Source organism: Leptodactylus fuscus, chromosome 7 (assembly GCF_031893055.1).
Source record: "Leptodactylus fuscus isolate aLepFus1 chromosome 7, aLepFus1.hap2, whole genome shotgun sequence".
NCBI lineage: Eukaryota > Metazoa > Chordata > Amphibia > Anura > Leptodactylidae > Leptodactylus > Leptodactylus fuscus.
This window is the reverse complement of record NC_134271.1, coordinates 60709564-60725937: the sequence shown is the minus strand read 5'-3', so window position 1 is coordinate 60725937 and position 16374 is coordinate 60709564. Positions and strand designations below refer to the sequence as shown.

Sequence of the window (16374 nt, the reverse complement as noted above, 5' to 3'; positions counted from 1 at the left end):
ACCTGATTGTCACTGTACCAAGCCATGGTACAAGGGTCCCAGTCCATACCAGGAGAAACACCCCCAGACCACAACTGCACCTCCGCAGAACTTTACTGGGTGTCCAAATACTTATTGGTAGACAGTGTACGGTTTATATCAGAATACCAGACATATCACACAAAGTTGTAGGTTTATTGTCATATTACCATGACTGGTTTATACAGGAAATCACTCACCTAAAGCACTGCCCAGGGCCTGTACGCCCAGCTCGGCCAGCACGCTGGTTGGCATTGGCTTGACTGATAGGGTAGATTTGTAAAGCATCCATACCAATGCGAGGATTAAACACCTGTAAAGGAAAAAAACATTTACTTTCACATGTTTAAAGCTAGAAAGAAAGAAAACAATACTAAATTTGATGGAGTACAAAATACAACCTTCAGCTTGCAATATCCGGCGTCTATGACAAACATAATGCCATCCACTGTCAGCGAGGTCTCTGCAATGTTAGTAGCCACTATGCATTTTCTCACACCATCTGGAGCCTGCATGTCAAGGGGACAAGACACAGTGAATATAAGGACTAGAAAGGATTATGCAGAACCTGCCTTATGAGCATTTACAGTTGTAAGAAAAAACAAATGATCCCTTTGGGATTACCTGGATTTCTGTGAAAGACTGACAAACTGGGGCCTGTTATCCAAATCACACAAACCACAGAAAAAGGACAAGCCACGGAGCAAAATACAAAAGTTACCATATAAATACACAGCAGGAAAGTTATAAAAATGGGCATTCATTTGCTTCTGAAAGAGTCTGTCCACAGAATATTTACAAAGTATACTTGAGTTAGAATATCCAAATAAAGGTTCATTCAGATCACGTTTTTTTGACATCCGTTTAACAGATGCAAAAAACAGACACAAACAGATGGCCATCCATTTTCATAGACATCAGTGTTTAAAAAATAAAAAGAATAAAGTTGCTGTCCCTTTCTTGTTTTTAGATGGACATAAAAGTATGGTATACTAGGTTTGTGTCCTTCAAAAAAACAGATAGCAACAGATTTTTATGGGGGTTTTTTTAAACATTGAGGTCTATGGAAATGGATGGCCATCTGCTTGCATCCGTTTTTTTTTTTTTATGTTATCTTTTGCATCCCTTAAACTGATGTAAAAAAAAGTGTTTTGAATGGACCCCAAATCATACACTATATATAAGGCACACGTGTACCATGAGATTGGTAAAAAGACCAAAAATCCTTGTAAAATACATTTGGCATAGATAAAACCATGCACAGAGACAATCAAAGTTGTTGGTGAATTCCATGGTTTTATGAATCAGGTCATAGTCGTCTTAAAATTAAGTAACTAGAGTAACTGGAGGAAACCCAAACACAGGGAGAACATTCATACTTCATACAGATGTCATCCTTGGCTGGATTCGAACCTAGGACTATGTGAGTGCCATTACTTCATTCATACTTTTTCATGCCTCCATCATCAGTAAGCCATTAAGCAGACCGGCAGACCTCACTCACCTTCTGAAAGATTTTGGCTTGAAGGTCAGAGGGCAGCTGTGAGTAAATTGGTAATACAGCCAATGGTGGGGCACTCTCCAGCTCTTCCAGGCGTTCCACAATCTGATCTGATGTTACCTGAAGTAAACCCCAACAAAAAGAAGATTAGCAGCAATTCTCTTGTAACATAAGGGCCACCTTCAGGAAAGCAAGGAGACAGGCCTCAGAAAACATTCTTTGTACTGGGATCTGATTCCACTTTTGATAGGAGAAGCTATAAGAGATGGTAGAACAGGACACTAACCTCAATGTCTTCTTGGCCGGGCATGAAGATTAGAATATCTCCAGCAGCACCAGATAGATGAATCTGCAGTGCCTGCTTCACAGCAGCTTCCACATAATCCTCTTGGGGAGTCTACAGAAGAATAAACCAAAGTGTTTTATGAGAGGGAAAGCTGCAGAAGTATGACATTACTCTACACAGTGCCTACGGAAATGGCAGTAGGCGGTTGGTTTCCTGAGGAGACACTCTTGGGAAAAAAAAAAAAATCTCACTAAGGGCTCGTTCACATCTGTGCCCGGGACTCCGTTCTGCAGGTTTCCATTTCCTGCACAAAACAGGGCCTGACGGCATCTTTCAAACCCATTCATTTGAATGGGTTTGAAAAGTGTCCGGCCGTGAGCGCCGGTGAGCATTTTATGCTCTCCGCGACTAAACTGTTTTTTGTTTTTTTTTTAAACCGGACACAGAGTCGGACATGCAGTACTCTGTGTCCGGTTTAAAAAAAAAAAAAAAAAAAAAAAAAGGTTTCGCCACAGAGCATAAAACGCTCACCAGCGCTCATGGCCAGACTCCGCATGACAGGTTTCCGTCTTCTGCATGCAGAAGACGGAAACCTGAGAACGGAGACCCGAACACTGGTGTGAACCCAGCGTCAACTGGTGTTTTCTGCAACAAAGTCAAATACATCTGGACTGCTGATAATTTAAGCGAACCATAGACTTAAAAGAGGTATATTAATCTAATTTCTTTATAGAACAATGTGATGATGAGAGAACCCCAGTTTATGTATTTTTCTTTGATATGTGCTGTTTTATATACCTAATCTTATTAGTCCTATGTGGTTTATGTTTGATGATCAATCCAATTCAGTGGTTTTATGTGAATATAATGGGAAATTGCACTTCCTGGCAAAGGAGGAAGGGAGGGCTAATGACTCTGAGCTCAACCCCAGACACAGCTTTCCCACAGCCAAGAAAACATCCTTCTCTCTCAGAATCCTGTACTTGGAAATAAGAAAAGGGAGGGGGTGGGACTGAGGCTAGCAGGGGTGTGTGGCTGCACACAGTTATTTGTGCCCAACTTTGGTCACATCCATGGAGTCAGCTAAGAGAGCTGGGTCTGTCCATTTTTACTACAAAACATTACTAAGGTGATGGAACCAAAGTATTACGCTGGGTTCACACCAGCGTTCGGGTCTCCGTTATCAGGTTTCCATCGTCTGCATGCAGAAGACAGAAACCTGTCATGCTGAGTCCGGCCGTGAGTGCCAGTGAGCGTTTTATGCTCTCCGCGGCAAAACCGTTTTTTTAAAACCGGACACAGAGTACTGCATGTCCGGCACTGTGTCTGGTATAAAAAAAAAAAAAAAAAAAAAAAAAAAAAAAACACACGGTTTCGCCGCGGAGAGCATAAAACGCTCGCCAGCGCTCACGGCCGGACACTTGTCAAACCCATTCAAATGAATGGGTTTGAAAGAGTCCTGCAGGTTTCTGTCTCCTGCTCTGTTTTGTGCAGGAAACGGAAACTTGCAGAACGGAGGCCGGGCGCAGATGTGATCGAGCCCTTATTCTGTTTTCCTCCCATTTACTTTCAAAGGTGTTTGCCATGTTGTGTTATTCTTGTTAACTTTCCACTATATATTGCACTAAATCCTTTGGGTAATAAATTGTTAAAACTTAAAGAGGTATTCCCATCTCAAGGATTCTATCTATACTGGTAGCTTATGTAAATTGAAGTCTTTTCCTAAATACATTGCTTGTGCAATGTTTTCCTGCTATGTGAAATTATTCCTCCCATTGTTTACACAGCGCTTCCATAATGCTGGACCTGTGTGATAATCAGGACAAGTGATGTCACTCGCTGCTCTCACTATTATCTACAGCTCTGCAGTTCAGCTAATTGCAGTTTGCTGATAAAGCCGAGTCTGTTATCTCTCACACCGAATCCCTTCTCTACTAGCATGTGCATATTATTTAATCCGCATTTATATTACATTTCTAGTAATCCTAAGTATTATGATACTTCATAGTGTCCTGTTCAGCAAGCTAGTGGAGGGCGGATGGTGGAATACAGAACGTGAGAAGAAGAGATGGCAGATAAAGCTACTGAAACAGTGAGATGGGGAAACTCCTTTAGGCTAAGGCCCCACATTGCGGAAACGCAGCTTTTTTTGTGGCAAATCCAGGAGTGGATTGAACAGAAGGGAGAAGTATAGGCACTTTCTATATATTTCTGATTCCTTTTGTAGACATTTTTACCTTTGACTTAAAAAACGGCAACAAAATCCATAACAAAAAAAGCTGTGTTTCTGCAACGTGTGGCCCCAGCCTGAAGGTTATTTTATGTTGCTATAAGAACCCATTGCCTTTTTGAAGTGTGTATGTGTGAGGGTGCAGTTGGGCCTGAATAGCAGTGGTGACTGTGTATTTGGGGGGGTGATTTACACTCACTTTGCAGTCTGAGAGAAGGGTGAGCGCAGGATTGAGTGAGTGGAGTGAATTGATCCCTGACATCCACACCCATTTCACATGCCAAGATGGCCCGTACACTACAACTGATAAGTTTCACTGGAGACTCAGTAATTTGCACCTACCTGTTTGGACTCTCTCAAGTGACTAAGTTTTATTTTGAACTACACCCCTCATTTATGTGGATGGCTCATAAAACTATTATTAGAGTCTAATCCAAAATGACATCTGACTTGAAACAATCATAAGTGGCAGGTCTGGAACAGACAGAGCCTTAAAATCCCACCTGATGAAACAAAAATCCCACCCAGAAGTGGAATTGCAACAAAAGACAGAGGAAGCTTGATCAGACTTGAAGCTTTTGCTAATCGCAAGGTCAAGGGGACCTGGCAATAGAATTCAGTCACCTTTTAGTCATCTAACTTTTGCACAGTACTAACTAGATTTACCCATTCTGAGATGGCTGATAACAGAACATTTTGCATTCACCTGCACAACAAATGCAGATAAGGTGTTCAGTACCAAGTAGTTTGGTCTACATACAGCTTAACAACTCACCTTACTGAATAAAATGTCGACAGGGAATGTCCGACCAGGAATATGAAAAATTGGAACATTGCCAAAGAAGGAAGCAAACTTTTCTGCATCCATGGTAGCAGATGTAACTATGAGTTTCAGGTCAGACCTACGCGTGACAACCTGTAAGACATACTCAGTTAATGGTTTGTTGTTATTGTCATAAGATGTTAAAATGAAAGAAAAATATATATCATCACCTCACGTAAAAGTCCAAACAGCACATCTGTGTTCAAAGATCGTTCATGAGCCTCGTCCATGATAACTGCACTATAGTGATCAAGGTCAGCCTCACGCAGGGATTCTCGGAGCAGGATACCATCTGTCATGTACTTAATGAGTGTTTTCTCTGATGTGCAGTCCTCAAATCGAATGGCGTAACCAACTTCCTCACCCAGGCTCACTTGCATCTCTTCACTCACTCGTTTTGCAACAGACATGGCTGCCACTCTACGTGGCTGTGTGCAAGCGATCATACCATAGTCAGTGTACCCATCTTCATGCAGATATTGAGTCAGCTGTGTTGTTTTACCACTGCCGGTTTCTCCCACTACTATGACAATACTGTTATCTCTGACCAAAAAAAAAAAAAAAAAAAAATTATATCACTCAAAAGAATTCATCATTATCAAGAAAATCAGACAGACATTCCAGACTATATTGGCTTTATATAAAACAGAATTGTTACCTAATAATGGTAAGTAGCTCCTGCTGGACTGCAAAAATGGGCAAGAACTGACGCTGCTCCATGATGCTCTTCTTCCGTGAAAACTCGCTACTCGCTTCACTGCGCTCTCTCATGTGATCTGCAAATTTCTGTTCTGTCCTATAAATACAAAACATTAAAAGTAGAAAATGGCAGAGAGATACAGCAGCATTAGATCAGCACTTAATACTTCCATGATCAGGAGTTTTCATCAAGAATGGTTTGTTTTTTGAGGTTTATGCCATGGACAAGGGTAATCTCTCTATATCTCTAACTGATCTATGCATATATCCATCTATTTATATGTCTAGGATATATAGGGGGGAGTTCCCCTCCCCATCACTTGGCACTCAATATCAATTACTGAAAAATAGAATGTTAAAAATCTTTGCCAATTTATTGGAAAGGAAAAACTATGACTTGCATGGTCATAGGTATTCAGAACCGTTACTCAGTTTACTTAGTTGAAGCGCATTTACAGCCTCCAGGTTTGAACACTTGGATTTGGGGATTTTCTGCCATTCTTAAGTCCATGTGCAGCCATTTTCAGATCTTTAAAGAGATGTTCAATTGGGTTCAAATCAGGGCTCTGGCTGGGCCACTCAAAACAGTTGTCCCTAAGCTGCTCCCACCAGAATGCTTCACGATACGAATAGTATTGCACAGGTGATGAGCCGTACCTGCTTTCCTCCAGACAGCACATGTAGAACTGTGGCAGGCTTTCATGAGAGGAGAAATGTCCTTATGGTCAAGCTACCAAGACACCCAGGCTGGTGGAATTGTACAATGATAGTTGTGCCAATGTACAGCATTATAGTATATGGAGGAGTCTCTATGTGACATTATACTTAAAGAGGTTGCCCAAGAATTTATTCAAAATATTTTTTTCCTGTCTTCCTCCTCTAAGGCCTAGGGGCGTCTTATCAGGAGCATCTTTATAAAGTGTGAAAAATATGGTATATTTTTATTTGTACATGGAAAGCACTTCTCCCATATAATACAGTGTTAAATAAAAGCAAACTAAATGATATTTCACATAGTATAATGCTACAACATTACATATAACATACAAAAAAAAAAAAAAAAAAAACCCACATACTACTCATTTCCTTAATGGAAAGTCTAGTCTAATCACGAACCAGGGAAAATGGTCCAGTCATGAAGTGGTTAGCATTTAGAGAGTACAACTGTATGCATAAACTTGAACTTACTTGTAATCCACAGCACCATCCTCATTCATTGGTTTCTCAGACTCTTCCTCTTGCTTTTTGATGCCCATTATGTCACCAAGTTTTGTGCCAGCCAATTCCCAGTGTTTGTGCTGAGCCTAAACAAAGATTTACTGTTACATCTATCTAAAGAAGAGTGAAACAATCATCTGGATATACAATGATAAACTTGCTGCACATTACCTTTTTCCTCTCTTTCTGCTCACGATGCTTGCGAACCAGTTGGCTTCCTTTACGGGAGATGATTGCCATGTCTGAAGTTGGGTCACGAACTGGGATTACTGGCTCAGGCTGAAAAATGTAACGACAAGAGGACAATTTATAACTATAAAATTTATGTGTCTTTTAGCACCACAAGCATACATTTTTGTGTAACTTCAACCTCACACTTTAACTCCCTTCTCTGCATTTACCTGTTTAGTAAACACAATTCGTCCGTCTAAAAAGGGAGGTACCAAATTATGGACTAGCAGATGCACTTTAGCAGCATTGTCCTCTTCAAAGTCTTCATCTACCTCTAGTCTTTGAACCACTCCACTGGTCAACATGCGATTTGTCTCCCAGCGTTCATTATCCTGTAAATAACAAGAACATAAGGCGACAGTATTAGGCTGCGTTCACATCTGTACTAGGCATCCGGTCTAGATCAGTCTAAATTGCTGGATGAAAAAGTCCTGCAAGCCCGACTTAGGGCTCGTTCACATCTGCGGCTGGGTTCTCCGCTTTCAGGTTTCAGGAAACCTGCAGGTATTTTTCAAACCCATTCAAATGAATGGGCTTGAAAAAAAGTGTCTGGCCATGAGCGACATGCAGGACTTTGTGTCCGGTTTAAAAAAAAACAGGTTTCGCCGCACAGGGATTAAAACGCTCACCGGCGCTCACGGCCAGACACTGTGACAGGTTTCAGTCTTCTGCCGGCAGAAGACGGAAACCTGAGAACGGAGACTGAACACTGGTGCGAACCCAGCATCATTCGTCTGATGATTTCAATTAAAAAGAATAGACACCTGACAAACCCTACTATAGTTAATGGGGTCCACTATTTTAGAGGTCCATTTGTATGTTCTCCTGGTCCTCCGATGGATCAAAAGAATGGGCCTATGCATGTGAAATACTAGAGCGAAGTAGGATTACACATGCAGACAAAAAGATGTGGCTTTGGCAATAGTAATTAAAGAAGAACAAACAAGAATGACACCATGAGACAACGCGTACAACCATAGCAGTACACAAATATCTATCTCCTGTGGTTTGCAGTGAGTAACCAGCAATTACCTCATTGATTTGCCTTCTCTGTGCAGACACTCGCTTTTGAGTTTGTTTCTGCAGCTGCTGTTCCCTCTTGCGTACGTATTCTTCAGAAGTGGAGCTCAGGGCATTGTGAGACTCATCAAATCCTTCATCCATCATATACCAGTCACGATCTGCTTGCTGGAGAAAAGGAAGAGCAAACTAAGCACGGAATATGACAAGTATGATTTAGGATTCATTGGTGAAGACCACCAGTATCTTACCCTCTGATCCTCCTCCCATTGCCTCTGATCTTCGTCTGACATAAACCGAATATCATCATCATTTTCCTGTTTGCCTACAGTAAATGGGTAAAAAGTATCAAAAACAATTATGGAGTTACTATAAGCAATACACAATAGGCACTAGTAATTATCTTTGGGTTGTCATTCTATTAATTTTCTAATTTTAGGCTGATTCAAAAGGGAACTTGCCCCCACACTTGCTTGCCTTGATCAGTGTTGAGTGTGACATGCTAGGGGATAAACCAATAATAACTGGTTTTACAGAAGGACCGCAACTACACATTACAGGCGCAGTCCTGATTGAGCAGGCATAATGGAAGGACCTTTGCCCTTTGCCTCCCATACGCACTCTATCACCCATAGGCACTCTGAGGTCTGAGCTTTGCTGGTCCCTGTTTGGCACTCCAGAGGACCTTCTATCCTGTAAACCTCTTATCAGGAATCACCTTTGCCTCACTCTCCCCGCTCCCATGACTACGTGTGACATTTGGTTGTTTAAAGTATGAGTATGCATGGTGTATGACTCAGTGTAACCTATACATCTTTTGCCTAAACAAGGCTTGTATGTTTGAGCACCGTTAACCCCTGATGAGTCAGGGTTGGTCTGTTTAACCCCTACCCTGACGAAACATGCATGTTGGGTGGCATGCTCATTATGTTTTATCTTACTACATTTGAGTGCACTTTTGGGTGTCTCCTATAGGGTGGCCATAACTATAAGGTGAGATTCCGGTCAGACCAATAGTCATTAGGGCATTGGTTCTGAGTTAGGTTCATAGGGCCTTGACAGTAATACCCACTGTCTAGTTCCCTCTTGACTCATTATTTGCATATCTCCCTCTAAATCTTACGTGTGTGGCCTATTTCCTTGAGTCAAACCTTTTTGAGTGGTCCAGTTTATTACAAGCGACCTCCTGTACTTACAACATCATCTGACTGGTGAGTTGAAACTGTTTATTCTTCTTGGAGACCGCCGTGCCTGTGTATTAGTTGTGTATTCTTTGTATTCTTACCACACACTGGGCCACTTGTTTCCCTTCCCCGCATTTTTAACACATTGGTATTATATTACATTGTTTTTAACTTATATTTATTAAAAGTTATGTTTTATAATTAATACCTTCTATTCCAATTGGTGGTCTGCTCTCCCATACGCACCATAATATTAAGGAGGAAGTCAAACAAGAACATGAAAATATTTACTCACCTTTTCCCTGAGAGAGACGTGGTGTGGACCCAAGATGGCGTCTCTCAGAGGCCCATTCATTGAACTTGTAAGATGGCGTGGGAAGAGGGGTATCATCTGTGTACCGGATTCTTACTGACCTGTGTGCAGTAGATTTAGAAAGGTGAAGCCATGATTTATTACAGAACAGTATTACATTCTAGTTACCATTTACATTGTTTTAATTGGTTAATTGGTTAGTGGATGGGGGGGGGGATGGAGAGGACTGTTACGGTCTTGAGCAAGACATCAATATCATCATCTAGACTGGGGAATATATATATATTTATTTATGTATATCAATCACACACAATGATAGACTATGTGTCACTTAACACCCCGAATCTACAATTTCATTCACACTTACATATTCTAGCCAGTATGTTGCATCAGTATTTGTAAACCAAAGCCAGGAGTTGCTCCAGAACACAGAAGTGCAATGGTTTTCAATATCATTTTATCTTTTTTCTGGGAGAACATTTAGGCCACATGCCTACAGTAATGCAAGCAACACATGGCCTGGTGATGTCCTGACTGCTAGTAGCCAAAATCAATTCTCCAAAACTACCAGCAGGACACTTGTCACTTAACAAAAACGAGACTCATTACTAAAGAGGATAGTCTCCCGTTCTACCCTCCATTGCTGTACACTATGACAGCCGTGACATGAGGTCAATGGAACACCTTTATCTGGTTGTATGACTTGCAGCCCAATGTCAAGGAAATAACTTCTGATGGTTTGTATCGACACTATTTGCCACGCTAGCCTTGGGATAGGCAAAGTAGTGTATTGTGAACGCCATTTACACCTGACCTACCTTTGAAACAGATTATAAAATTTGAAAGCTACACAAGAAAATAATGCAAAAGTACTAAAAAAAATTTATGTGGTGTATAAAAGGGCTTGGCCACTTTTACACCAATATTGACAAACAAATGTACAATAAAAAGATATATATAATCTTCCAATATTTTTTCTGTATCAATTCCTCACAGTTTTCTAGATCTCTGCTTGCTGTCATTCATTCTGTTACTTCTAGAGGATAAAACTGACCATGGTCATGTGATTTACGGTCCATGGTCATGTGATGAGCACAGGTGCACAGCTGATTACCAGGCAGCTGTCTGATTACTGTGCTGTGACTATAACGAGCAGCACCTGTGTACTCATCACATGACCATGGACCGTAAATCACATGGTCAGAGTTTTATCCTCTAGAAGTAACAGAATGAATGACAGCAAGCAGAGATCTAGAAAACTGTGAGGAATTGATACAGAAAGTATATTGGAAAATTGTATCTTTTTATTGTACATTTGTTTGTCAATATTGGTCTGAAAGTGGCCAACCCGTTTAAATAGCAAAAGAAGCTGTGACATAACTGAAGACACATAAAACAATGCTGTGATGAAAAGGCATGTCATAGTTTATATTTGGCATTCACATGGTTAACTCTATAATAAAAGTTTTTAGCCATTTCACAGGAGTTTTATTTTTATCATGGAGGATCAAAACAGAGCTTAGGGGGTTTAAAGAATCACAACCAAGCCTGTTTTTTTCAGCTTCACAGAATGGAAAGATGTTTATACCAAATGACCAACCCCATCCCTTACAGAGAGACAAAATTAAGGGGTGGTGAACAATTTAATATTTCTGCGTCCACAATGAGATGGCCATTAAAAAATAATTAAATAAACAAACAGATGCCACACGGCCATTGTGAATAACATGTCTCATACACCGCTGGGGATTCTGACTGGAGGCGATGCCATAAAGGCACCATTCACAATCAGTCAAGTCAGTCAAAGAACTTACAATCAATTAAAAATGTTCTGGAAGGTCTCAGAGAAGTCTTAAAACGTACTAAGTAGTATGTTATCTTTGTCTTCCTCAGTGAGAATATTCCCTTTCCTTCCAGAAGGGTACTTAAGATGAGGCATATCTCTAGTTTGGGAATCATGAACAAATCCTACCACTACACCACTGAACCTACTCTTATTACTCACGGAGTAATCTCTATCCATGTTACTACTGCCCTTTCTTTGGAGGTGTTAAAAATGGCCTGTGACTTCCTTGGCAGGTAGTGATCTAAGCGCAGGGGTTAACAGGTTACTTGTTCCAACATAACAGTACCCAGTTTCCACCTTTTATGCTTTCCAATGTTACTTATTGTTACTTATAAGAGAATGTAGATTTTACTTTTGCTTGAAGTTGTACTTTAGAAATATAAAGGTCATTAGAAACAAGCAAAAAAACAAAAGCAGACGATTGTTCAAGCTCATTGCATGGGTTTGCTTTCACCATTGTTGATCTGAGTCCCTCCTCTCCTACACCCTGTTCTATTAGAAATGGGCCCAGTTCTTTGTGTTGGGGCTTTTACTGCTATACCAGATTGGATTGTACAGATGGTGCCAGTTCAGCCTCTGTACATCTTATTTTGAGTTCTGCTGCATTCCCTTGCTCATGCATGGCCTATGGAATATTCTGATTACCAAAATCCCGTTAAATGGAACACCTACATGGAGCACCCTGTTACCCTAGCTAAAGAAGGGCAGACTTTAGCAGGGCAGACTTCAAGAGCCTGAAGGCAAGGGTTAGCAGAATTCCATGGTGCAAAATTCTTAAGCACAAAAATGCACATGAAGGGTGGGAAATCTTCCGTAGGGAAATCATTAAAGCACAGGAACTAACAATACCTAGAAGGAAGAAAAATGGGAAGCACCTAAAAATATCAGGATGGATGACCAAAAAATTACATAACCTGCTAAAAAGGAAACATACAAAAAGTGGAAGATGGGAACTATACCTAAGGAAGAGTACACAGCAGTCTGCAGACTCTGCAAGACAAGCATCAAAGGAGCTAAGGCTGAACACGAATTGAAGCTTGCAAAAGAGGCAAAGAGTAAGGTAAAAGGATTTTGGGGATATGTTAAAAGCAAAAGAAAAGTGAAGGAGACTATTGGAGTCCTGAAGAATGACAAAGGAGAAACAGTTAACATGGTGGAACAGCAGGTGGAGCTACTAAATTCATATTTTGTATCCGTCTTCTCCCAAGAAACTAATGGAAATATCGACATTAATGGTGATGGAGATGAGGGGAAGGAGGACTCCAAGCTGACTATAAGCGAAGGTCTGGTAAGAGAGCACTTAGCCAAGTTACAGGAAACCAAGTCCCCAGGACCAGATGATTTACACCCTAGAGTCCTGAAAGAGATAGCAGAGGAAATAACAGAACCCCTTGCTATAATCTTCGGTAAGTCATGGGAAACAGGAGTGGTCCCTTTAGATTGGAAAAGGGCAAATGTTGTCCCCATCTACAAAAAGGGGAAAAGGGACGATCCAGGAAATTACAGGCCGGTAAGTCTGACCTCGATAGCAGGAAAAATCTTTGAGCAAATTGTCAAGGAACATTTACTTCGGTACCTGGATGGAAAGGCATTAATTAACCAGAGCCAGCACGGCTTTATGACCAATAAATCTTGTCAGACTAACCTGATTTCCTTCTACAACAAAATCACTGAATGGTTGGACCAAGGGAATGCCGTGGACATAGTATATCTTGACTTCAGTAAGGCATTTGATAAAGTATCACATAACCTTCTTATTGAAAAAATGATTAAGTATGGCTTTGACAAAAAATCAGTTAGGTGGATTCACAACTGGCTTAATGATCGGGCACAACGAGTAATACTAAATGGCTACACATCCAACTGGAAGAAAGTCAAAAGCGGGGTGCCGCAGGGCTCTGTTTTGGGCCCAGTACTTTTTAATATCTTTATAAATGATCTGGACGATGGAATTATTGGGGAACTCATAAAATTTGCAGATGATACGAAGATAGGAGGAATAGCCAACACTAGAGAGGAGAGAGAGTGTATTCAAAAGGACTTAGACACACTGGAACAATGGGCGGAGGCGAACAAAATGGTATTTAACAGGGACAAATGCAAAGTTCTACATCTGGGTAACAGAAATGTAAAAAACATATATAGTATGGGAGGAATAGAACTAAGTGATAGCATAGGGGAAAAGGACTTGGGCATAATAGTAGATCACAAATTCAACATGAGCCAACAGTGCGGTGCTGCTGCAAAAAAGGCTAATAAAATTCTGGGATGTATTAAGACAAGCATTGAATCTAGATCAAGAGAGGTCATTATTCCGCTGTACTCTTCCCTGGTCAGACCACACCTGGAATACTGTGTACAGTTCTGGGCGCCTCAATTCAAGAAAGACATCGATATATTGGAGCAAGTCCAGAGAAGAGCAACCAAAATGGTGGAAGGTCTGCAAACCATGTCCTATGAGGAGCGGCTAAAAGAATTGGGATTGTTTAGTTTGCAGAAGAGAAGGCTGAGGGGAGATTTAATAGCAGTCTACAAATATCTGAAAGGTAGTCACAGTGCAGAGGGATCTACCCTATTCTCATTAGCACAAGGAAGTACAAGAAGCTAAAGGGAAAGAGATACAGATTAGACATTAGGAAAAACTTTCTGACAGTGAGGGTAGTGAGAGAGTGGAATAGGCTGTGGATGGGCGCTCCATCAATGGAAATCTTCAAGCGGAATCTGGATAAACATATAGCTGGGATGATTTAGGAAAACCTGCACTCGCAGGGGGTTGGACCCGATGGCCCTTGAGGTCCCTTCCAACTCTACCAGAAGAATAAGAATAACTAAACCATGCATGCAGCCTACTGAGATGTCAGTGTATGAAAATACTGGCTTATTTAGTTCACCCTCTATCTATTTCATCTATCATCTTTAAAGACGGTCATGGATAATAATTAGGTCTTCTGTGATTTTCATGGCTCTTTATATTGCAGCAATTGTGGGTTTCTCTGCTACTAAGCCTACTGAACTGGATGCTGCAATCATTGAGAATGACATAGGGCAGACAATACAATCCCAAATCATCTGGTCAAACACCTGGCATGAAACAGTTTAGTAAGTGGTACAAAACTAACTAACATCCTGCCAGGACATTAAAAAAACGGTTTGCTTTTTCTGCTGCAAACTTCACTTGCTCGCATATAGCACAAGATGTTGTGTCCCCTTGTCAGAGAGATCAGTCTGAGAAGCTGCCTGACTGCTCACTCTATTCCTGATGTCCTAACTGCTCAGCTTGATAAGTTTTTCATTGTGCCGCTGTCCACCCTTTGGGTTTCTGCCTAAATCCCCTGAAAAACTGTATAGGGGACGGCTTGCCGCCGGTCAGTTTAAAAACCCATTTATTTAAATGGGTTTTTAAAGCAAACCACCAGTGTCCGTATGCGGCCTCTCCGCGGTGAAACAGGGTTTTGTTTTGTTTTTTTACCATGAACACAAAGTCAGACATGCAGGATGTGTCCATGCAAAGAGAAAAAAAAAAAAAAAAAAAAAAAAAAAAAAACTTTCACCGTGGAAAGGCCTCATACGGACACTGGTGGTTTGCTTTAAAAACCCATTCAAATAAATGGGTTTTTAAACTGACCGCCGGCAAGCCGTCCTCTATGCAGTTTTTCCAGGGATTTAGGCGGAAACCCAAAGGGCGGGCAGTGGCGCAAATGTGAATACCACGTGTGAAGGCCCCACTTGGTGTCCTACAGCACTTTAGACAAAGTTTGCAGAGGTTTCCTTTGTGGACTTTCGGTTTCAATTATACCCATGGAAACGCCAGCAGTTTCCCTGAAGGTATAATTGGCATCCTGGATTTCCAAAATCATGCCAGTTTTGGAAATCACCGTGTGTCCGCAGCACATTATTTACCGCAAAGTGGGCATGGGATTCGCTAGATGCCCACCTGCTTTGCTCTGACTGTAAAACACCACAATTTTTTCCGCCGTGGGCAAATCGCGACATTTACAAGTATTTAGGACAACAAGGATAACACTTACAGCACTTTCAATTCCAAGAACTGCATGGTAGGGGCATTGGACACACCCTGAACAGCAGATCCATACAGGGGCCAGATGATGATATTTTTGGCCAAAAACCTTTTAATGCATCTTCAGCATAGAATCACTGTTCCTCCGGGCTTTCTTTTTCCCTCAAGAGTAAAGCCACTAATTCTAATGAATATACCTTGAATATTTCTCACCCGCACTTAGAAATATTGAGGTTTGTTACCCCCCTAGGTCTGGCTAACTTCCTATGGTTAGGGGAAGGAGCAGGAGCATTTACTTTCTGCACTTTTTTTGGCCTTGCTACTGAGTCCCCAGCACTTGCTACATGCCAAATCTCTAACATACAAGGCATCCCAAAACATTAGTGTACTTGGCTGATGATGGTCCTTCCCTTGTTTCCCTGTTAGACCTCGATGAGGTTTCGATGTGAACTGGACCAAATCAGTTATGTGTCCATTTTGCCCTAATTACCAGGGCTGTAAAGTCACAGTCAGAGCCAATTTTATGTGGAGTCGGGAAAACTCCCCAAAAAATGAAAATGAAAATTTAGGAAATACTTCCCCTCTACCAGTGCAGAAGAATTTATCACTTTAAGATAATTTGTCTGTCTGATATTACTGCCCAAGAAACCAATGTGACATCCTCACAGTACCGTGCACGCCTTTCATTGGCAGGGTGGCAGACCTAAATTTAGTCTATTTCCGATGTGGCATAGCAGCACCTAACACGTACCTCTACCACCTAGCCATCACTGGTGGATGGATACAGAGATGAATAATGCAGCCTGTTTTGACGATGGTGCTCATACGTCTCCTCCATTTGTTGAGTAAGCATAAACGCTCCATAGCTAGCAGTACTCCTGCTTAAATCTGATGCATTGGTTTGGAAAATTGCCCATACTGTACTTCTAGGAAAAGACACATTTCAAACTCCCTGAGAGCTCCACTGTCATCAAATCCATGTTTGCT

General features: G+C 41.2%; 1 protein-coding gene across 3 annotated transcripts in view; it reads right to left on the bottom strand.

Annotated features, from left to right (window-relative positions):
• DHX38 (DEAH-box helicase 38) overlaps nucleotides 1-16374 on the bottom strand; it is a 42909-nt gene that overhangs the window by 12133 nt on the left and 14402 nt on the right. For all 3 annotated transcript variants that reach the window (XM_075282006.1, XM_075282007.1, XM_075282008.1), the window contains exons 6-18: nucleotides 9506-9624; nucleotides 8278-8351; nucleotides 8039-8194; nucleotides 7177-7338; nucleotides 6947-7054; nucleotides 6746-6861; nucleotides 5517-5654; nucleotides 5029-5401; nucleotides 4811-4951; nucleotides 1806-1916; nucleotides 1523-1639; nucleotides 420-527; nucleotides 219-331 (exon numbers count right to left, since the gene is read on the bottom strand). In XM_075282006.1, coding sequence (XP_075138107.1) covers nucleotides 219-331; nucleotides 420-527; nucleotides 1523-1639; nucleotides 1806-1916; nucleotides 4811-4951; nucleotides 5029-5401; nucleotides 5517-5654; nucleotides 6746-6861; nucleotides 6947-7054; nucleotides 7177-7338; nucleotides 8039-8194; nucleotides 8278-8351; nucleotides 9506-9624 — 1836 coding nt within the window. The remainder of the gene's footprint in view (nucleotides 1-218; nucleotides 332-419; nucleotides 528-1522; nucleotides 1640-1805; nucleotides 1917-4810; nucleotides 4952-5028; nucleotides 5402-5516; nucleotides 5655-6745; nucleotides 6862-6946; nucleotides 7055-7176; nucleotides 7339-8038; nucleotides 8195-8277; nucleotides 8352-9505; nucleotides 9625-16374) is intronic.